Source organism: Pygocentrus nattereri, chromosome 3 (assembly GCF_015220715.1).
Source record: "Pygocentrus nattereri isolate fPygNat1 chromosome 3, fPygNat1.pri, whole genome shotgun sequence".
NCBI lineage: Eukaryota > Metazoa > Chordata > Actinopteri > Characiformes > Serrasalmidae > Pygocentrus > Pygocentrus nattereri.
Genome location: NC_051213.1, coordinates 44,007,054 through 44,030,590, shown reverse-complemented (window position 1 = coordinate 44,030,590; position 23,537 = coordinate 44,007,054). Strand labels below are relative to the sequence as shown.

General features: G+C 38.8%; 1 protein-coding gene across 1 annotated transcript in view; it reads left to right on the top strand.

The window, feature by feature from the left end:
• Nucleotides 1-23,537, top strand: part of kcnn4 (potassium intermediate/small conductance calcium-activated channel, subfamily N, member 4) — a 75,504-nt gene that overhangs the window by 33,246 nt on the left and 18,721 nt on the right. Inside the window, exons 3-5 of the mRNA XM_017702062.2 lie at nucleotides 3,974-4,428; nucleotides 10,790-10,925; nucleotides 20,035-20,145. Coding sequence (XP_017557551.1) covers nucleotides 3,974-4,428; nucleotides 10,790-10,925; nucleotides 20,035-20,145 — 702 coding nt within the window. The remainder of the gene's footprint in view (nucleotides 1-3,973; nucleotides 4,429-10,789; nucleotides 10,926-20,034; nucleotides 20,146-23,537) is intronic.

Below are 23,537 nucleotides of genomic sequence, written 5' to 3'. Positions count from 1 at the left end.
CTGGCATTTAGCAAATAGAAATAATTTTGGTAATCCTTATTGACCTAAAATGGGAAAAGTTTATTCTGATTTCATGTCAGACAGTGAGAAAAAATGCATGTGTGTCTTTTTATATAGTGTATGTAAACTTTTGCTTTCAACTGTATGCTCTCTCAAAAAGTGGTCACTGTTTTTAGCTGCATGCTTCATTTTTAGTGCCATCTTGAAGAACCAATTGCTTTTTGCGCCAAGAAATGTTGCTCAACTTAAATAATAAACCTGTCTAGTCACATAGGAACTGTTGTTTATTGGAAATGAAGCATTTCTTTCAACAAAGCATTGGTCAAACTTTCGGTTGTTGGCTAATCATTTATATAATTATGGGCCATTACACCCTTTAAAAATTAGACTTGAGATGCTGTTCATTTGTTAGCCAGGTGCTAACCAAGCTTGAAACTGAGTGGCTGGTATTTTTGCAGGGATATTCCATTACATCTTCTGTAAGGCTTCCCTTGTCCATTTGGTATGTTACAAGAAGAAACTAATCAAGTATGAGCACCAGTTAAGAAGCTGTATATTGATGCTGACCTATTACATGTGGGCAAACACTTGAAGTATGTTTATTGCCCATGAATATCATGCGTACTTGAAAAGCCATCTCTGCTAGCTGGGACTAGGTCTTAGTGGGACATTAGTGATATGGTCATTTTATTTTTGTCAGCTGAGTAGCGGCCAGGCAGTGCACAGATAGATGTGGAAAAGTGAGCGTAACATTATACCTCAGGCTGTGTCTCCAAGTCCAATAGTGCCTCTCACTTTAGTATTAAATATCACTGCTGATGCATAGAGGCTTCAGGCTAGCTTTAGCATGAAATTTCCATGCAACTTTATTTGCTTGAAACCAACATGAAACCTAATTGCCCGACTTGCTGTGCTTCTGGCATAGGACAAGCCAGGCATCTGGTAGGCTACCTGTACACAGAGCACAGTAAAAACCTACATTATTTTAACTGCAGTCTCTAAAAAATCAGTTTTGAAAGAAGTAAGAATTCAGATCTGGTATATTTACAAGGATTATGTTATGAAATATTTAACTACACCATAGGCATTATTGGAGATAGTAATGAGTTCAATAGATCCCAACCCATAACTACTAAATTTCATTCAAAAATAATTTCCTTTTTAAAAAAAAATCAGTGTTGTTTTTTAAATTATATTTATGATTCTTTTTAAAGTTAAGTTGAAAGCTGTATCATGAGTTTTATTTTTAAATTTAAAAATGGCTTATTTTAGCCAAACCGCTGCAGTTTAGAGCAGGAGGTGAGACTACATCCCTGTCACTCATGGCCATATGGTGAGCAGTTAAATCCCATTGTTTTGAAGTAAATATATCCCAGAGTCTGAAAATCAGTGAAAATAAAGAATTGTCACTAACGAAACACATATTTTTCTGTGGTTAAGTAAAAATTTTGTGTTTTATTGAAAAATATTACAGCTTTATATGTGCATAGCACTAGTAAGGTACTGGTGAGCATTTTTGAGTTATGCCCAAAATGAGCTAAAATCGTCACTACCGAAACAGTTACTGCCAAAAAAGTCACTGCCGAAACATATCGGAAAGTTCTGGCAGGGATTTGATTGTTTTGGCAGTGAAAAAATCGAATGTTCAAACATTTATTTTAATAACATAAACGTAAATAAGGTATAGGGTCAATCAAAGCAAAATAATTATTGATCTAAAATCTAATTGTTTTTTAACTTTGACTTTGAATCTATTCCGTATAATGATCCATATAGTAAAGAACTCTAAATAGATTTGGCAAACCAGTAGATGACCTTGATTGGTTTTGAATTGCTTTGTTGTCAGGTTGCTCTGAAATGATGTAGCAGGCAATTATTATGTTAGAAACATAAAAATGCAAAATGATTCAGTTTAGATCACCATGATTCAGTTCAGATCAAATTTCACTGAATGCACAAGTGTGACTGGAGGAACTATTTATATAATAATAATATAATAGCAATCTAATCAATATAATGCTATATATTATATGAAACAATTTATATAACAACAATAATAATAATAATAACAATAGCAATATTAACAACACATCAAGCTTTTTGGGCAAACAAACAAGAATAAGACTTTATTGAATATTATTATCATTGATTGTAACAATACAATATCATACACTTATAGATCAAGCTTCAGGAGATGTAGAGAAGCTTGGACGGTTTGCAGAGACTTTTCAACCAAAAAATGAGTAGATTTCAGGAAGTCTATCAGAGCAAAATGATCTGCAAGTGCAGCACAGAGATAACAGCCATGAGGTTAAGCATGGGAGGCTTATCTCACCTCTTGAAGCAGTGGATGGCCTCCATGCAGTAAGCAGCATGTTGCTAACATTTGCTTTAACATTTGTAGAATTGCTACAAACCAGTGCAAAAACTGACACGTCATCTTCCTTATATCTCCTACGTACTAATCACAAATCTGCAGCTTTGCCTGACCTTTATTTCAAGTAAAAGAGAGTGAGAGAAAAGTGGTATAAAAAGGGGAAGGTAATATTTAAATTCACTAAAAAGTTGAAGACAGAGAGGCACACTGTCAATAGGGCTTCTCAGTGCAGTGGAACATTACAAAATGGTGTCTTGCTTGTCATCTGAACGGCATGCTTAAGAGACCCGGGCAGTTGGCTCTGTGCCTCATGCTCATCTTGAGTACCTAAGCACATGTCGCCTCTGGCCAGTCCTGCCAAGATATCATCTGCTTTTACTCGATCCCACCCCAACTCTCAGCTTGTCTTGCACCCCCTTCGCCTGATCCACCTTTCTACCCACTTACCCTCCCCCTCATTAACAACTGCTTCTCATTGCTTGATCCATTCCCATGGGGATCATGTAACCCTTGAATAGGTAAACAACAATGCCAACTCTTCAGGATAATTACAAAAACAAAGCCAAATCAACTCTTAGAAGTCTAAAGTTGGAGACAAGGAGGTGTAAAGTTTGTTCATTAGACACCAGTTCATAAGCCGGAGTCAGAGAACAAGCCAACAAGGAGGAGCTACAGTCAAAACACCAATGACGAAAGACTAAAAGGGATTCCGGAGAGGACAAGCGGAGACGGAGCCAGGATGAGGAAGAAGTAAGATGGGGAGAAATGAGGCCAGGGATATCACGACCAAATCCTCACACTGTGCAGCTCCAAGGCATGGAAATTAGCTCAACTGAGGGAGGCCTATAGGCTGAGGTGGGAGCCATTAAAGTGGGATGGCGTGATGCAGGACTGGTGGCAGGGGAAGGGAAAAAGATATAATGTGGTTAGTAGACTGGGGTTCAGTCCTCTGCTGGGCAAGCACACTACACTATACCAATAAGAGTCCTTGGGCAAAACTCCTAACACTACCTTCACCCACCTGTGTAAAATATAAAATTGTAAGTCGCTCTGGATAAGAGCGTCTTTCAAAAGCTGTTAATGTAATAGGAACCGGGACAAAGACAAAGCACTACTGTCGACTGGGGGCTTCACTTGGGACAAGACTGGGAGCTTAGTGCAGAACAGGAGCCATTTGTGGGACAGGGAAAGAGACTGGGTCAAGGCAATGGACCAGGACAGGCCCAGTGAGAAATGGGGATGGCTCAGCATTCAAAATGGAAATGAGGCAGGATGCACATACTTTATTCTTTAGATTCCAAGCCTACTGCCTATAATTTAATCTATTTGAGGGGAAATTTTGACCTATTTTTCAAAATTTGTGCAAGCTGAGATGTAAACAAAGTCATTCTCAAACCACTCACATCTTAACATTCAAAAATCATTGGAACTCTTTTTAACTCCTTGATGAGGCAATGTTGGCCTCATTATCCTCACAGCTAGCTCAAACTCTAGAAGCAGACTTCAGACACTGGGATCGGCTACATTTAGAGTAAGGTTAAATTTGTCTAAAGTACAATCACTTGCTTTAATATGGTGTTCTTCTCTCTTGCCTAGCTCTTCATCATAGACCACAACCAGGTGGACTGGCGCATCGCCATGACAACCAACCGGGTACTTGGCATCTCTCTGGAACTGCTGGTCTGCGCCATCCACCCAGTAGCCTCGTACCTGGGGCCCGATGTTGGGGTGCCATCGCCCGTCCTCACATGGAACTCCTCCGTCCCACCCATCTGCCTATGCCAGAGCCAGAGGCATACATGGATGGAAGTGGAGCTTCTACTATCGGGCCTGATGTTCCTGCGCTTGTACCTTGTGCATAGAGCCATCCTCCTTCACAGCAAAGTCCTTCTCAGCGCCTCCTACAGGAGCATCGGCTCTCTCAACAACATCAACTTCACGTTCCGCTTTGTGCTCAAGGTGCTCATGAACAAGTACCCAGCGCGCACCCTGCTGGTCTTCATCATGTTCTTCTGGCTCTCTGCTGCTTGGATGCTAAGGCTGTGCGAGAGGTATAATGCATTCATTCATGCAAACATAATAATTGTTTTATTTATAGGAGCACTTTTCATACCAGTCACAACTCAAAATGATTTACAGACAGGTGACAAGGTATAACAGTAAACTTTATTAATTTTTTTGGTTTATTAATGTGTGTTACATCACTTTTCCTTTTAACAGCACTTAATAAACATTTGGAGACTGAAGAAACCAATCAGTCCAGTTCTGATTGTGAACTTTTTTGCAATTCTTTAGTTATACAAGCCTTCAATTTCACAAACTCCATAATGCGCCACACAGTCTAGAACCCTTTTTTCCTGATTATGCAGCCATGCTGTTGTAACTTAAAAAAGGCAGCGACTAAAATGTATAATCATTAGTGGTGCTTTTACAGATGTGCAGGTTACCTATGACATAAGTTCTAATATACCACAACAGACCTTTAACTTTATTCTGGTAACAATCTAGATGGTTCTTTACTTTTTTGGCCAGAGAACATGAGATCCAGTATTTCATAAACAGTCTGAGAGATGTCCACTGTGCATCAGCCCATTTTAGAGGAGCTCAAGTCCTGAGTCAGACGTTATGGCTTCCACTAACTTGAGTTTATGGCGGGTAGCGATGAACAGTGTTTACTGACAACAGTTTGTCAGAGGTTTCCTGAGCCAGTGTGGTGATGTTCATCACAGAAGCATGCTGCTTTTTCATGCAGTGGAGTCTGAGTGATCGAAAATGACAAAGACTTGTTTTTTTTCCAGGCTTCCTGAATATTTTGATGAGATTCAAAGATTCACATGCACTGTAAAGGGTGAAATACCTAAAATCCTTACAAGTGCTCATTGAGGAACATAGTTCTTAAGCAGCTGGACTGTGTGCTGATGTACTTTTTGGTGAAATAATGAGCCTCAACCTGTCCTCAGTCATAAAGAATTAGACCTTTCCTGGATGCTCGTTTAAATCGGAGTGAATACATCACCGGTTACCAGCATATTTTGTTAGGATACTTGCTGCTGCATTTTGTACAAGTTGGGAAGTCCAGTAAAAAGAGAATTACAGTTATTAGCTTTGCTTGTTACAAATGCATGAACGTTTTTCTACATCACTCTAAGAAAAAAACAAACTTTTGCGTATGATAAAAAGCTGCTTTAGTGACTAGAGTTTAGAATCAAAGACTATGCTCACTGTCAAACTTCAGGTTTGGTACACAAAGTAAAAATGTATAGTTTCTCATAAAGTATTTTTATTTAGTTGTAGGAAATGTTTTCTATAAATTTTCTATAAAATGTCTTATATACAACTGACAAGCCTGTCAACAGATTCTTGATATTAAGAAGAAATGGAAATGTAATGATGACATAAACTAGAGGCAACATGTACAAAGAGAAAAGCAAAGGCCCTAAAATAGAGCCTTGTGGCACTCTACAAGAAATATTAATTTGATTAACATTTTTACTGAATCCTGTTTCAGAAACTACAGGAAATATACAGTATAATAAATATTGATGTGTCCCATAGTACAATTTTTGACAATTTGGTTTCTTTTTACTGGGAAATATATCACATTAACAAAGAAAAATGCCTTCTGATTTCCAATTCACATTGACTTTAATGGATATATTCCCAAATGTTCCCTTTGTGTCTTGAATGGTTTATGTATATTGTTTTGCATTATTTTTTCTTTGCATGTGTTTATTTCTGTAGGTACCACCTCTACTGTAAGTAGAACTGCATAAACTGGCCACTTCATTAAGTACACCTCCTTCAGATGCTATTTGTTGCATAACTGTTGTATTACTGCTCCTTCATTGGTAACTATAGCTGTGACATGATAACCAACTGACCAATACCTATAGGTTCCTTGCATATACTGTCCATTATTTATGAAGAGCTTTGAAAAAAAAAAAAATCAGGGAGCCAAGAAAAGAAAAGGTGTATACAATTCAAGATATATCTGAAATTTTTGACTTGTCGGGCAAAATGTATAAAAATCTAATGATGTAATTTACGTAAAGCATGTTTATCTCTGTACGTCAAAATGTAAAGGAAACGAGCTGCCAGTAGCATAATTTTATCACTTCAAATTGCCAGCTGAATACACATCTGTACGTGTTTCCACTTAGAAGCACGCAACCACCAGGCGCTGATTCGTTTTACCATCACCGTTGATGGTCAATTTGAAGTCTTAATTTGGAAAATATATTTAGTAACAGATTTGTTATAAATAGGTCCATTTCTGGAAGTCTGACAAATATTCCTTTATTTCTTGCCAACTGGACATAGCGTGTGAAATTGAGCACCATATGCTTCCGTTTGTTTTCGGGAAACTTCTTTATTGCGGCCCAGAGAGGAAAAGGTCATTTCCATCAAATACATGCAACGTGTAGTAAGTTTTAGTGGGTGGTCGAAAGCACTTAAATAAGCAGGGTGAATCTAGGAATGTAGTGAAAAGTCATTTGTAATCGGAGTTGAGTAAACTGGGGTAAGTGTGTGCTTGTTGTTTTCAGGAATTAGAATTGTGTTTAGAATTTATTTATTAAGTTATTTCATATTGAATATTTCATATTGAATGTGAGCTCGACCTGCATACTTTTAGCTTTAATTTGAGGATGTTTACATCCAAGTGAGTTTGACACTGTAGCAGTCACATCCATTTTCACACACAGCCTGTACATAGAATGTTATTCCTTCTTTATTTTACTGTAAAAAGACAATGAAAACTGCTCAGATGATTCATATGTGGCTGCCAGAGTCTCACTAGGAGTAAAAGTTGGGAACATAGAGTCACAGAATAGACTTTAAGTTACTATCACTGGTCTATAATCGTTTCATGGTACAGGACCAGCACATTTATCTGATGTGCTACAGCGATATAAGCCAAACAGATCTCTCAGATCATCAGGAGCTGGTCAGTTAGTCCTGCTGAAGGTAAAGACTGAACATGGAGGAGCAGTGTTTAGCTACCATGCTGGTCTTAAATGGAACTAGCTGACAGACAGCATTAAAAGAGGCACCAGCATTTGTGAATCCAGGCTGAAAACATTGCCATTCGAACAGCTTTCAGCTCAGTTTAAAACTTTATGAGCTCTGCTGTACTTCTCTCCTTAAAGGGAATGTTGAATCATGTTTCATATTTCTATTTTCCTACATCTTTTTACAGTTTAATTTGAATTATTTTTGCATTTTCTCATTTGTAAAGCACTTCGAATGACCGCAATGTGTGAAAAGCGCTACATACATAAAATTCCTTTGCCTTACAGTCAGACAGATACCAACCAATTCCAAATGCCACACTTGAAATCAAGACCTTGTAAGTGAAATAATGAGGGACTGACACACACCTGGCCATGGAACAGCTGAGCAGCCCATTGTCCAATTACTTTAAGTCCCTGAAAAAATAAATGTAAAATAGCAGTCTATGTCCAAATGCTTATGGACCTGACTGCATGTACAATGCATAGCTTGTGGCTTTGTTGGCCTATTTGATAACACTTTATAATTATTGCATTATTAGTCATAGCATTCTGTTCTTAATAAGTACAAATGATTTAAAAGGGTTAACTGTTCATTAACATTTATACATTTATGACTTAGTAAGATTTGATGTATTTAGTAATTAGTAATTGGGTATTCTGTTGAATGATTAAGATTAACTGTGTACTAATGGTGTATTACACCATTAATGAGATGACTAATGTGCTTATATAAAGAAGTAACATGAGAACTTATGAGTTATGATAATTACGGATTTATTGTTATTAATTAAATACTACTTTGTGTCCCTCCCAGTAATGAACTCCCACTATGAATTCATCATTAAGTCATGGGCCGGAGGTTAGGGAACCAGCCTTGTGACTGGAAGGTTGCCGGTTCGATCCCCTGAACCAACAGTTGAGCAAGGCATCTAACCCCCAACTGCTCCCCGGGCACTATCGATAGGGCTGCCCGTTGCTCTGGGCAAGTGTGCTCACTGCCCCCTAGTGTGTGTGTGGTGTTTCACTGCAAGGATGAGTTAGATTGTGGAGGTGTAATTTCCCTGTTGTGGGACTAACAAGGGTCACTTAATCTTAATTAAATAATCGTAATTTTAAGACTTGAATAGTTCCAGTATTTTAATGTTTCTCTACTTATGTTTGTGTTTCTCAAGTAAAGTGGAAAAAAACACTGACATTATTAACGTTTATTCTAATTAACTCTATAATTATTCTAATTAACTCTATACTACAAGAAACCAAACAGGAAATAAGAGAAATTAAGTTTTTATTATACTAAAATGAGTCCTTCACACATCTCCTTCAATGACAGCTTGTTCAGTGACAAGAGTGGGTTTTCCATGGTATCACTCCAAAAAGAACCACTTTGGCATCTTGAACTTTAAGATAACAAGATAATATTATGACAGATACTGTAAATATGTGCATATTTTATTTCATTCTTTGAGTAAGCAGCATGTATCGTATTTTATTTTATCACATCTCTCAAGTGCCATATCGCTGCTGTTGGGGGAAAAAAACAGTTCAGTTTTTGACATAACTTGAAAAAGCCTGTTGTCCTTTATATTGTGTGTAAATTTCATAATAAACGGACTAAAAGTAATGACATAAAATTACTTGGAAAAACGTCTGACTTGACTTACATTACAAATAAAGTAGGTTTTTTCCTTGTTCTGTTAAGTTACGATTTTGGAGATACAAGGTTTTACTCCGACAGCGATAAGTGGCTGTTCTATATCTCCCAAGATCCATACATCGACTGTACAGTGGATATTAATTATATGAGTTAACACACATGCAATAAGCAGCAGTTAATGTGTAAATAATGCTTGCATTACATGACTTATTAATGATGCAATCAATCTTTAATTTGCTACCCTTAATGTAGTATTTAGCAACTTCATAATTCATGCATAAACAGGCTCACGTATTGAAAATCAGTAATTGAATATTAATGAACGGCTTATGTCAGCATTCACAAGATGACATAAGATGTTTTATGAGTGGAATACATTGACGTAGAGGCTCTTAAACTAAAGTGAGGGACATTTCTTTCTTTTAAATAATGCTGTTGTGAGGCAGGTAATAGAACTTACAGAGCAGAGTTCTGAAAGTGTATCTGTAAGAATATCAGTTCTATATGTTTCTACTGGAATTAAAGCCCCTATAAACATGGTTTTAAGTGTTTAAACAGTAACGATACACTGCGTTAAAAGCATTTACCAGGTTTATAGTCAAGAAATGTATCGTCACCGTCTCCATATTTGGTTTCGATTTTTATTTCTTCTATTTGATTTGAGTTCAGCAGCTTCCCGTTACAATGTCTGAAAATTTCATGATGACATAAATGCTGCCTACTCATCAGTGGTGGGCAAAGTACACAAATCATGTACTTGAGTTAAAGTAGAGACACCCAAAGTAAAACATTACTCCAGTATTTAGTATTTGCCTTCAAATGTACTTAAATATCAAAAGTAAAAGTACTGAAAGATGTATTATGGCTCTAATGTCCTATTACTGTTTTCTGTAACAAGACTCTTACTTACTGAACTCATTTTAGGTGAAAGTCCTCCAGCGTCTCTCTTGGTAAACCAGTCTTTTAATAGAATGTCATTAATTATTTTGACACTGACGTCTGTTACAGACATTGACAGCTGAAGATTGGAAAAACATATCCGGTTCTAATGAATAACAATTTCTGCTTAGGCACACAGATAGTAGGGTCAACATTTGGCACCAATAGCTTGAATCCATGGACCCAAACTGTTTTGTATCAACAGTCCAGGCTGGTGGAGGTGGTGTAATGGTGTGTGGAATGTTTTCTTGGCACACTTTGGGACCCGTTAATATCAATTAATCATCTCTTGGATGCCGCAGCCTATTTGAGTATTGTTGCTGACCATGTGCATCACTTCATGGCCAAAATTTACCTCTCTCTTAATGGCTACTTCTGATAATGCACCACGCTTCAGCTCGGTGAAGTATTTGAACTGCACAAAGCAGAAAATACAAATTAACTTTGGAGATAGAGAAAAATATCTTCAAAGGTTTCTTTGAACAGACAAGTCGCCTGAAAAAGAACAGAAGCTGTAATAAAGGCCAAGACTGGACACATTAAATACTGATTGTTTTTGCAGAATGCTGAAAATACAAACAACTCAATGGCTGTTTTGCTTGGAAGTTAAAAGTAAAAGTAAAATCTCTGACTTATACACAGTATTGTATAACAGTAAACTATTGGTAAACATATTAATACTTTTGTTGGTGAACTGGAAAGAAAATGTGGCATCAATTATCTTTATAATGTAGGCCGATCTGTTTGAACCTATTTCTTCTTGTGCTCTCTAACTCAGCCCCCTCGTCTGTGTGTCTCCCCCTGTAGGCAGGAAGAAGTGAACACAGGAGACATGGGCACAGCACTTTGGCTCATCGCCATCACCTTCCTCACTGTGGGCTACGGAGATGTGGCCCCCCAAACCAGCTGTGGCAAAGTGGTCTGCCTCTTTACAGGCGTCATGGTAAATATGATTCTGCCATGGTCGTTTGCACTGGTTAGCTGTGAATGTTTGCTGTCGACTACCTTTCCAATGTTTGGAATCACAGCTCAGTAGTTTGCAATGACCATTTTCATGAATACAAAACCAGTTGTTGCAGATAGGTCTAGCTAAATAAGGCAAAGTGTGCAAAGACCTGCTTACTAACTTAACTGTGCTGGTTTAAAGGTGCAGCAGTCACTAATTGCAGGGGCTGGTTGCCCCAGCTGTACATAAGTTCAACTGCTAAAACACTTTTTTTTATTATTATTATTTTAAAAAGTTACACAAAGAAATAATAGAGAATAAACAAACAATGGCTCCAAGTTTGATTCAATTCAGCTTGTACACAGTATTAAAGTATTAAAGCTAATAAAGTATGCAGAGAAACAGACGGGCTACAGACTATGTAGATGGTTATAGATGCACCACGCTAACATATCAAACCCTATGTACACAGGGAAAAAGAGCCAAACAGACCAATGCTAAGCATCAGTTGTCACTTTAGCTAACATTACTGGCCTAGTTACATTGTGATTTATCTCACCTCGTAGCTTTTGGCTGGAAAACAGCAATTTGTGAATAGTTAGTTATCTAGAACCTGCTGTGATGTTGAAAGTTTTATTCCATCAAATCAAAGAGTACAGTGTGAAATGAGATTGATCTTGTTGTTTACCAGCACTTTTCTTCAGTGTTCCTGTGGAGAATCTTAGCTGCCCGGTGCTTCCCGTCCAGTGTGTGTTAGCATTTAGCCAGCTGCAGTAGTCTTTTTACGTTTCTTTCATTGGAATAAGCAACAGGAAACGTTAAGGCCTAATCCCATTTCACCCCTTCCCCCTACCACTTAGCCCTTACCCCTCACATCTAGGGCTAGGGTGTCCCAATTTTTGTTGAGATAGAGGGGTAGGGAGAAGGGTTTGGGCTACATGGCCCTCTAAACAGAGTGGTATGAAAAAAAGAAAAAAACGGTAAGAAACTGAATATTTTCTCTGTCAGAAAATGACATTAACCATTGTTTTATCTTAGTTTAATGTCATTTCAATGTATTATGGTTGTTTTATTCATTAGAAGCATTAAAAAAAAATTAATCGCTATTAGCATGCTAATAGCTAGCTAGCTAACTTTCCCGCTCCACCTTAAAACAGTCCAATAGCTGAATTCAGCTTTATATCACCAAAGAAATAGGAGTGGGTGATAATAAATAATGATCCCCTAAATGTAACTAAAGCCCAGCAGTGAGGAGCTGAACTTTTCCCTCCTCTGCGGTCACTGAAGCCGGGCCGGCTCACCTACAGAGCAGCGCTAGTAGCTGTTAATGAAGTAATGTTTATTTTATTTTATTTGAGGGTCCCATTTCGTAAGACAAGATTTCAACCACTACCCCTTGTAACTCATTTCCAAGGGTTTAGGGTGACACTTGAAAATGGGTAAGGGGTAAAAAGAAGAAATGGGATTGGGCCTTAAACAAAACATAGGCCCTTCACTGCCGTCTGGGCAAGAACATCTATAATTTAGATATAATTAAAGTGGTTTTTATTGTTAGACATGCTAATTTGCTTATTTGTTCATCAAAAATCCCAATTTACTCTTCTGGTTTTGAAAATGGACTCGCTCGTGTGCCGGTTTTGTACACAAGCTCTGTGCATTTTGGGTTGAACGCATTCTATTTGCACCTGAGACTTGGCACAAAAGACAACATCTGGTCCTCAGTCTTTAGCCACGTGTATGCGTGCGAACTCCGAGCTGCCGGCTCTCCTCCGTCCATCCCTGGTTTTCTGATCGTAGCAGATAAACGACAGGAGCGCAGGGCCTGAGCCAGGCGCAGACACCTCCCTGAAACTGACACAGTGGAAAATAATCTTTCACTCCACTCACTCTCCCGCGGACGGTGTTTTTATAAGCTTTCCGCCTTTTTTTTTTTTTTCTTTTTCCACCACTTTCCACCATTGCCATTTTTAGGTGGTTTATAGCATTTGGCACCGGTGAATCCAGAGGGTGTGCCAACCTGCCAACCAAGTCTTGGAAAAAAGGAAAAAAAAGTTTCCTAATCCAGTTGGAACAATACAGTGGGCTTGTTTTATAGAGGTGAGGGATCGCCCTCTCACCTGTAACAGAATCACACTATTCAGCTACTGCCATCATCCTACATACGCCCTGTCAGATTTACCTCAGGCCCACTCCAGCCTCAGAACATAGGCTGGGGTGGATTTAATGATTCTGGGGCTCGAGGCAAAAGACAGTAATGGGATCCCCTGGTTGCACATGTTTAAATTAGCTGAGGCTCTGTGCTAAACATGTATCTAAGCAATTCACTTTAAAAGCAGATCATTTATACACAGATCAGGCATAACGTTATGACCACCTCCTTGTTTCTACGCTCAGTGTCCATTTTATCAGCTCCACTTACTGTATAGCTGCACTTTGTAGTTCTACAGTTACAGACTGTAGTCCATCTGTTTCTCTGATACTTTGTTAGCCCCCTTTTACCCTGTTCAGTGGTCAGGACCCCATGGACCCTCACAGAGCTGGTACTGTTTGGGTGGTGGATCATTCTCAGCACTGCAGTAACACTGACATGGTGGTGGTGTGTTAGTGGGTGTTGTGCTGGTACGAGTGGATCAGACACAACAGTGCTGCTGGAGTTTTTAAACACTGTGTCCACTCACTGCCCACTCTATTAGAGACTCCTACATTGTCAATCTACCTTGTAGATTTAAAGCCAGAGGCGATAGCTTATCTGCTGCTGCACAGTTCGTGTTGGTCATCTTCTAGTCCTTCAGTGGTCACAGGACACTTCCCACAGGACATTGTTGGCTGGATATTTTTGGTTGGTGGACCATTCTCAGTCCAGCAGTGACTCTGAGGTGTTCTAAAAGTACAGTTTGTGGGGCACTTCTGGATAAACTGAAAGCAGGATTTTTTTTTTTTAAATGTGAAAAGACTTAAACTAAGTGTCTTATTGAATAAACAGTCATAATGTAATATTGATGCACTTTAACCAATGATCATATTAAGCTCATCAGTAAAATTATTATTATTACCCAGTTTGTAAAAGGTCCTGGCAACTTGACTGTACATATCAAAACGTTCTTAAAAATCCTAAAGATATGTGACTTGATCATTAACCAACGAGATATCAATAAATATTCAAATGGAGCTAAAAGCTTTAAAAAAACTCCACTTCTCTGCCTGATTAGGACTGTGAGCGCATTTCAGTCAACATAGCAACATAAACACTGCATGACAGCAGCATGTTTGTGCCACAAGTAGGAATGCCAGGCAAAGGCCAGGAAAGTGTTGGTCAAACTTGGGTATAATACATTTTAAAATGCTATGAAAGGGGCTTATGCCCCTGCCCCCTCTTTGAGCACTTACCGCTGATGGATGATATGGAAAATGATACAGCAACCTGAGCAAATCTTTTATAATGAAATAATAAATGCTAGATGCTAATAATAGATTTAGGCTATACAGATGTGTGTGTGTGTGTGTGTGTGTGTGTGTGTGTGCGTGCGTGCACATGTACACAGACTGTAGTCCATCTCTTTCTGTGCGTACTTTGTTTGCCCCCTTTTACCCTGTTCTTCAGTGGTCAGGAGTCCCACGTGGCAGCGCTGCTGGAGTTTTTAAATACCTCCTGCTGGACCACCAAACAAAAATATCCAGCCAATGGCGTCCTGTGGGCAGCGTCCTGTGACCAATGAAGAAGGACTAGAGGACGACCAACACAAACTGTGCAGCAGCAGATGAGCTATTGTCTCTGACTTTACATCTACAAAGGTAGGAGGGGCTAATAGAGAGGACAGTGAGAGACACAGTGTTTAAAAACTCCAGCAGCACTGCTGTGTCTCATCCACTCAGACCAGCGCAACACACACTAACACACCACCACCATGTCAGTGTCACTGCAGTGCTGAGAATGATCCACCTCTGTGGTGGTCCTGAGCACTGAAGAACAGGGTAAAAGGGGGCTACAAAAGTATGCAGAGAAACAGATGGTCTATAATCTGTAACTGTAGAAATATAAACCTGAATGGACCTGAAAAAATGGACAGTGTTGATAAAAGGAGGTGTACTTAGTGAAATAGCCGGCCAGTATCATACGCAAAATGACATTTTGATCGCCGCGTAACATGTTTTTTTGATCTTCCAAGAGAAAATAAGTGAACAGGTCCTCTACAAAAACACACTTCTGCACATTTGAATGCACAATTACTGTTTGTTGAATTGAACATATTGGGGGAAAATGTATAAATAAACATAAAATGCCTTATGGCATAATATGTATTTTCTGGGTTTTTTTTGTCTAATATGTTAACTGTCATATTCACGTTAGTTCTCTGTAGAGGGTGTTTTAACTTATTTATGTATTTATTTATGTAGAAATACAAAAAATTGTTTGAGCAGGAGTGTTCAAACTTTTGCATATATGTGTATATTTAAAACATTAAACATAAAAAGTAATAGTAAATCCATAGTCAAGGAAGCTCCAGAGTGGTTTGATGGCAAATGCTCCATTCTGGAGAAATTTAGAGTCAGAAATAGAAGAAAACCTCGTATCTCCATTTTTGAGGTTCTTAGGTTTTTGACATAATTCGAAAATATCCGTTACCCTTTACATTGTATGGAAATTTTATGATGAATGGACCAAAAGAAATGGCCCAAAACGACTTGGAAAAAAGTCTGGTTCCATTGACCTACATTAAAAGAAAAGTATGTTTTTTCCTTCTCCTGTAAAGTTCCCATTTTGGAGATACAAGGATTTCTTCAACAGCGATATGTAGATAGACTTTTTAGAATCATTTTTTGTCAGTCTTATCACAGCGCAAAAAAAACTAAATAAAATCATCTGTGCTACAACACTTGCAACTTTTATAGCACCAGCGCTAAATGCTCAAAAAATGTACATACGGCCCTGATTGGATAGCTGTCTGGTTAGATCAAGGAACATGAGGCAGCAAAGCCTAAATAGGCCTCAGTTGTCTATCGGGTCAAAGAACAGGAGCATGTGTGATCTATTTTCTTGCCTGCATGTGCCATCTGTTTTGGGGAGGTGCTCACACGACTCATATCCTCTCCATGGGGCGTGGACAGATCCCAGGAAGGATGTGTTTCCTCCTGAGCCTGTTTCTTATACAGAGGAATCCGCGCTGGCCACCACCTCTTAACCTGCAAGCAACAGAGGTTTTAGGAACTACTGTCTGAGACACAGGGCCGTTCTGAAAGATTACTCATGATTTTAGATCTGGAAGCTTTTGTGTAGGCTGAAAGCTTGGTGGATTTGGAGGCTGCCAATGTATATACCAATGTATGTTAGAGTGAATACAAAAATAAACAATTTAAGGAACAGTTTGATGCAAGCTATGCGTTTCCCCCTCATCCCAGCTGTAGTCTATCAGCCAAGACTTGTTTGGTGTCTGGCGTGTGCTTCTTCAGCTTTGCACTGGAGCCATGAGGCCAATCTAGCATCAGGTAAACTTCCCTAAGGCAGTCAACTTGGTACATAATCACAAATAGACTTGCTTAAGTAGTTTCTGACACTGAAATGGACACGTATTGACAGGCTTAATGGTGGCTGCTCTTAATATTTTGAACTATGTGATGAACTGTTGCCTGTTTTTGTAGGTGATATATATGTGTGTGTACAGACTGTAGTCCATCTATTTCTGTGCATACTTTGTTAGCCCCCTTTTACACTGTAATTCGGTGGTCAGGACCCCCACATGGTAGTGCTGATGGAGGTTTTAAACACCTCAGTGTCACCGCTGGACTGAGAATTGTCCACCAAACAAATTATGCAGCCCACAGCGTCCTGTGAGCACTTATTCAGGACTAGAGGATGACCAGCGCAAACTGTGCGTCTCTACTTTACATCTGCAGGAATGTCTAACAGAGTGGACAGTGAGTGGACACAGTATTTAAAAACTCCAGCAGCACTGCTGTGTGTCATACCACGAGAATGATCCACCACCCAAATAATTCCTGCTCAGTGGTGGTCCTGTGAGGGTCCTGACTATTGAAGAACAGGGTAAAAGTGGCTAACAAAGGAACAAATAGACTACAGTCTGTAATTGTAGAAATACAAAGTGGACCTGATATAATGGACAGTGTTGATAAAAGGAGGTGCACTTAATTAAATAGCTGGTCGATGTCGTATGCAAAAATCTGGGCGCTTTGGTCAAATAGCATGTTTTGATCGTTTTCTATAAATGAAAATAAAGTTTGTGGTAAAAAACAAGAAATGCGGTTTCACTTGAAAAGGGTTTGATAAGGTTCGTGGTCGGTGAACAGGCATAGGTCAAATCCAAAAGAGCAAAAAGCCACCAAAGGGCAAAGTCAATAAGTTCCAAAAGGGCGAAGAACAAAAGGCCGTCAGAAAATCCAGCAAAAGGGTCAAATACACACAAAAAAATGCTCAGTAGCTCTGCAATGAGAAGCAACACCTGAGTCATTCTATGGAAACGTCCATTTATTCCAACAATTACACCTTCTTGATCCGTCAATTTAGCAATATTGATTTTGAAATCAATTATCTAGAATTCCAAGCACCACAGACGAGCTCATCCTCGTTCATGTGTAAAGGGTGAGGCCATATTTTGAGGTAAAAAACACATTTTTCTGCTATTTTAACTGCAATAATCTATACATGACTATGAAATCTATAAATTAAATGGCATAAAAGAAACAAATGCCAAATAAATGTTCTAGAATATATAATGAAAATCGTGGTCCCCAGGGGTTGCATCACTGGTGTCACTGCATAATATAACATCTCTTATTTTGAAATAAAAATCACACTGATGACATCACTTGACTTCCTTTTACCTGTTTTCTGAGGATCTATGAAGAAAAGCACACGGTGAGTCCGCTGTGTCTTTTCAGTTTTCACGAAGTTTCTCATTTAGCTCATGATTTCATATGAAGCTTTTAGCTGACGTCACTGGTGTGACCTGCTTTATTCTGAGGTAATGGTGAAAAAGTAGAATACAAATGGATTAAATATCAGATTTTTGTGGATGTTCCATGAGTGACAGCATGTGGTTTGACGCTCTGTAGCAGCCACTTTGTAAAATGCATTTTCCATTAAAAGTGTCACTGGTGTTACCTTTCTTATGTGTAACACCAGTGACGATCAGTAACACCAGTGACTCCTATGGCGAGATAGGAAAGTGGACATTTCTGTAGAACGACCCATCTCACGACTAACCTAATTCAATGTTCAGGCTTATTAACTAAACCAGACAGCTCATATGACACGTAGAGCAGTGCGAAACATCAGTGTTCTGGTGATTGTGAGGGATGATTGGTGGATTGAGGAATTTTAACACTCACGTGATCTGCCACAAGGTTCTGGGAAGTGGAGTCCATCTGTGAGTCAGAGCCAGAGGGATGCATCACACAGATCCTCTACAGAAACACACTTCTGTACAATTTCATGCACAGTACCTTAAGAATTGCCTGCCTTCACAGCACTAACTGAATGTTTCTTTTCCTTCTTTTGCTAATCCAAGCTGTTGAGGAGAGCAGGTAACCATGTCCTGTATTACTGCTGAAACAGAAATGCCCTTTTTAAGATACTACAGGGAGATTCACTTGAAAGAGGCCCCAAATATTCTGTTGTAACTCCCGTTATGATGAAGTAATCTGAACCAAAAAATACATAACTGGACATGTGTGTAATCGATTGCATTACATGCGATGCTGGAAGTGATCTCTGTTTTCTGCCAGACACATGAAGGGGTACAGGGGTATGCATCCGGAAACTGCAAACGGAGGTTAACCGTTGTGACGGCTGTCCTGCACCTACCTCATCGCCGCGACGCAGGGGCATCCCAGCTCGTTCAAAGCTCCATATACTGACAAGCTCATTGCATGTTTTTTCATTCAGATTTCATCATCTTAGAGAGAGTTATTACAGAATATTCGGGGCCTCTTTCAAGTGAATCTCCCTGTAGATTGTGAATGGAGGTAGCATGACTTTCATGAACTATCAAGCGATGTCTAATGAATGTCTTCTTGGTATTACTTATCAGTACTCAACCCTGTCATATCAAAACCTAGAAACTGAGCTTTTTACACCATTTAAAGACCCCATTTGTTTTGTTTAAATGATCAACAGACCAACAGAAATTGCTCAGAAGAAAATCTCCTTATATTAAATTGCAAAAAAGGCCAAAATGTAAATGAAATGGTTAAGACGTTAACAAAGTCAGAGTGTTTTGGTGTGAAATGCTTCGTTCTAAGAAACTTCCCTAGTCAGAGTTGTTCACAGCAGTGGGGGTTCAGAACCAGACGTTCAAAACGTTTAATGCCTCTAAAAACTCACCTCACTAAAGTTAGTACATGAATATGCTGTATGATGCTTGAAACATTGTGTTTGGATACCTTTGAGAAAAAAATTGGCCTGAAATGTAATTTTTTAAGAGTCTACAGCAGAGAGGTACACGCAGGGCGTTAAGTCTAAATATTTTTCCTGGTTTTCCACTGTTTTACATCGTCAGCATTACATATAAAAAGCCAAAAGACACGACCCTTGGTTTCCATCACCACCGCTGTAAACAACTGATCCACTTCACATCAAACCTTTGAGTGGTTTTTACGAATTGGGTCACATTTTAAAACTAGTCCAGGGATAAATACCCAGTATTTTTTTTATGGTCAGTGGCCAGGGTTTTTTTGACATCACAAGAATAATTTATTTGCATAATTCGACTTTTTTGCAGCTAAATTTAGATGTAAAGACTATAACGACTGGGGAAAAAGAGAACAATGATGTTTATGTAATACATCAAACTCATTCAAAAAAGCAGAGAATTCTCATTTCTTTGATATCTGCCAAATTAGACAAAGTTTTGTCATTATAGTGATATAGAAGTTAATTTTACACATTTTCCTGCAAATCCTGTATGTATGTATGTATGTCTTCTAGAAGAATATCATCGTTAAGTAAACAGGACAGTCATTGTGTAATCTTATCGTACACCACGGAACTGTTCATGGGCTCTTATATGTTGTAAAAGATTATTGTAGAAGTTAATATTGGTTGGCCAGGGAAAGCAGGAGAGATGATGATCTTTTTGTGTGTGCTTGGCAGGGTGTGGCATGCACTGCTATGTTGGTCGCAGTTGTGACGAAGAAGCTAGCGCTAAACAAAGGAGAGAAGCATGTGCACTTCTTCATGATGGACATCCAGATTTCCAAAGAGGTGAGGAGCATAAGCTGCCACATAAAGAGCCATCTGGAACTGTGATTGGCCAGGATGATCACAAAACACAGTAAACCACACCTAATTGGTATATTAATTAATTAGTAATAATATATTTATAGTTCAGACACACCAGTTTGGTGCGTGTGGTACAAATTTGCTTTCATCAAAAACAGCCATTAAGTACCCATTAAAATCCCAGGCTTATTAGATATTAAGGCTTATTATTCAGTAACTACAGTAGCTTCAGTGCAAACTGGATGAACTATTTTTAGGTTATTGAAGTGTGTAATTCAATTTTGAGCCCTGACTATTTAAGAGGTTAGGACCAAAGCAGATTGGCCCGACGAAGACCGTAGTGGCCGGTCGAACGTTGCTATAACAAATCAGGGAGCTTTGTTAAAACAGGGTGCACACCTTCATCTTTATTGACAAAAATTAAGCAAAACATAAAATGTGCCATAACTTTTTCACAGCAGCACTTGCTGTTTGTTTTACAGGGAACGCTTTACATGACAGCTTGCAAATTCATTGATAGTTGTATGTAATTGAATTATAATTATAATTTTTACATAAATAAATGAATAATTAAATGCTCATTATTTGTACAGAAAGTTAACTGTATTGAAACATCCCTCTGTTGTTGGTTTTAATCAGTTTTAATCATGTGGGTCAGTGAAACTTTGTTTGTAGTGAAATTGAGCTGTCAGATTTACTTGATAAGTATTTGTTTGATCAGTGTAATCTCAACATCTTTCCCTACGGCTCCTGCATTTGCATTTGCATATTCTTCTTGTTTTGCTCGCCCTCTTTGTGTTGTCTTTGCCTCTGGCCTACCTTCCATTGTGTGTGCACTTTTCTTATAGGGTTAACCGCCTAGCCTAAGGTGTTGTACACTATGTATCGCTGCTGTCGGAAGGAAACCTTGTATATCCATTTTTGTCGTTTTTAAGTTTTTGACATCACTTGAAAAAACCTCTTACCCATTACATTGCGTGTAAATTTCATGATGAATGGACCAAAGGAAACAGCCCAAAATTACCTGGAAATAATTCTGGTTCCATTGACTTACATTAAAAGTAGAGTATGTTTTTTCCTTCTCCTGTAAAGTTACCATTTTGGAGATACAAGGTTTCCTTTCAACAACAGTGATATGCAGGTTATAGTGTACCTCACCGCTGGGTGTAATTCTACAGCAGCGCAATAAGTCGTAATAACTTGACAAAATGATGTAGCTTTACATTGTTTTATGTACCAGCGTTTACTACACAAATCAATGAATAACTATGCTATGAATTAATAGCAAGCTAAACATTGTTAACCGTGTACTCAATTACTAAGTATGTACTAAGTATCAGTCACTAAGTAATATGTAATGCTAAAAGAACTCATTACTATATCATTTACATTTACAGCATTTAGCAGACGCTCTTATCCAGAGCCACTTAAAAGAAGTGCTTTGTCAATCTAGAGAAAGTATCTTTGCTAGTTACCAATAGCTTAGAGAAAAAGACAGTCCTGAGCTCAGATACTGCTAGAAACTAAAAGTCACTGTAGATACCGAGAGAAAAAGGAACAGAGTTGAACACAGAACTCTGTGCCATTCAATGCAATACAATACAATAAACTACAATACAAAGTGCAATACAATAAAATATAATACAACCCCAATTCCAATGAAGTTGGGACGTTGTGTAAAACATGAATGAAAACAGAACACGATGATTTGCAAATCCTTTTCAACCTACATTCAATTGAACACACTACAAAGACAAGATATTTAATGTTCAAACGGATAAACTTTATTGTTTTTTGCAAATATTCACTCATTTTGAATTTGATGCCTGCAACACGTACCAAAGAAGCTGGGACAGGGGCGTGTTTACCACTGTGTTACATCACCTTTCCTTTTAACAACACTCAATAAGTGTTTGGGAACTGAGGACATTAATTGTTGGAGCTTTGTAGGTGTAATTCTTTCCCATTCTTGCTTGAGGTACAACATCAGTTGCTCAACAGTCCGGGGTCTCCGGTGTCGTATTTTGCGCTTCATAATGCACCACACATTTTCAGTGGGAGACAGGTCTGGACTGCAGGCAGGCCAGTCTAGTACCCGCACTCTTTTACTATGAAGCCACACTGTTGTAACACGTGCGGAATGTGGCTTGGCATCGTCTTGCTGAAATAAGCAGGACGTCCCTGAAAAAGACGTAGCTTGGATGGCAGCAGATGTTGCTCCAAAACCTGTATGTACCTTTCAGCATTAATGGTGCCTTCACAGATGTGCAAGTTACCCCTGCCATGGGCACTAACACACCCCCACACCATCAGAGATGCTGGCTTTTGAACTTTGCACTGAAAACAATCCGGACAGTCCTTTTCCTCTTTGGCCCAGAGGACACGACATCCATGATTTCCAAAAACAATTTGAAATGTGGACTCTTTTCCACTCTGCGTCAGTCCATCTCAGATGAGCTCAGGCCCAGAGAAGCCGGCGGCGTTTCTGGGTGGTGTTGATATGTGGCTTCGCTTTGCATGGCAGAGTTTTAACTTGCACTTGTAGATGGAGCGACAAACTGTGTTCACTGACAGTGGTTTTCTGAAGTGTTCCTGAGCCCATGTGGGAATATCCGTTACAGAATGATGTGGGTTTTTAATGCAGTGCCGCCTGAGGGATCGAAGGTCGCGGGCATTCACTGTTGGTTTTCTGCCTTGCTGCTTACTTGCAGAGATTTCTCCAGATTCTCTGAATCTTTTGATGATATTATGGACTGTAGATGATGAAACCCCTAAATTCCTTGCACTTAAACTTCCTTAAACTGTTGGACTATTTGCTCACACAGTTGTTCACAAACTGGTGAACCTCGCCCCGTCCTTGCTTGTGAATGACTGAGCCTTTCAGGGATGCTCCATTTATACCCAATCATGACACTCACCTGTTTCCAATTAACCTGTTCACCTGTGGAATGTTCCAAACGGGTGTTTTTTGAGCATTCCTCAACTTTCCCGGTCTTTTGTTGCCCCTGTCCCAACTTCTTTGGTACGTGTTGCAGGCATCAAATTCAAAATGAGTGAATATTTGCAAAAAACTATAAAATTTATCAGTTTGAACATTAAATATCTTGTCTTTGTAGTGTATTCAATTGAATGTAGGTTGAAAAGGATTTGCAAATCATCGTATTCTGTTTTTATTTGTTTTACACAACGTCCCAACTTCACTGGAATTGGGGTTGTATATAAGTGCAGCTTATAATTCAATGCTCATCTAAGTGCTGTGTAAAGAGATGTGTCTTCAGTCTGCATTTGAAGTCTATATCGCTGTTGTCAGAACAAAACCTTGTATCTCCAAAATGGTAACTTTACAAGAGAAGGAAAAAAACATAGTTCACTTT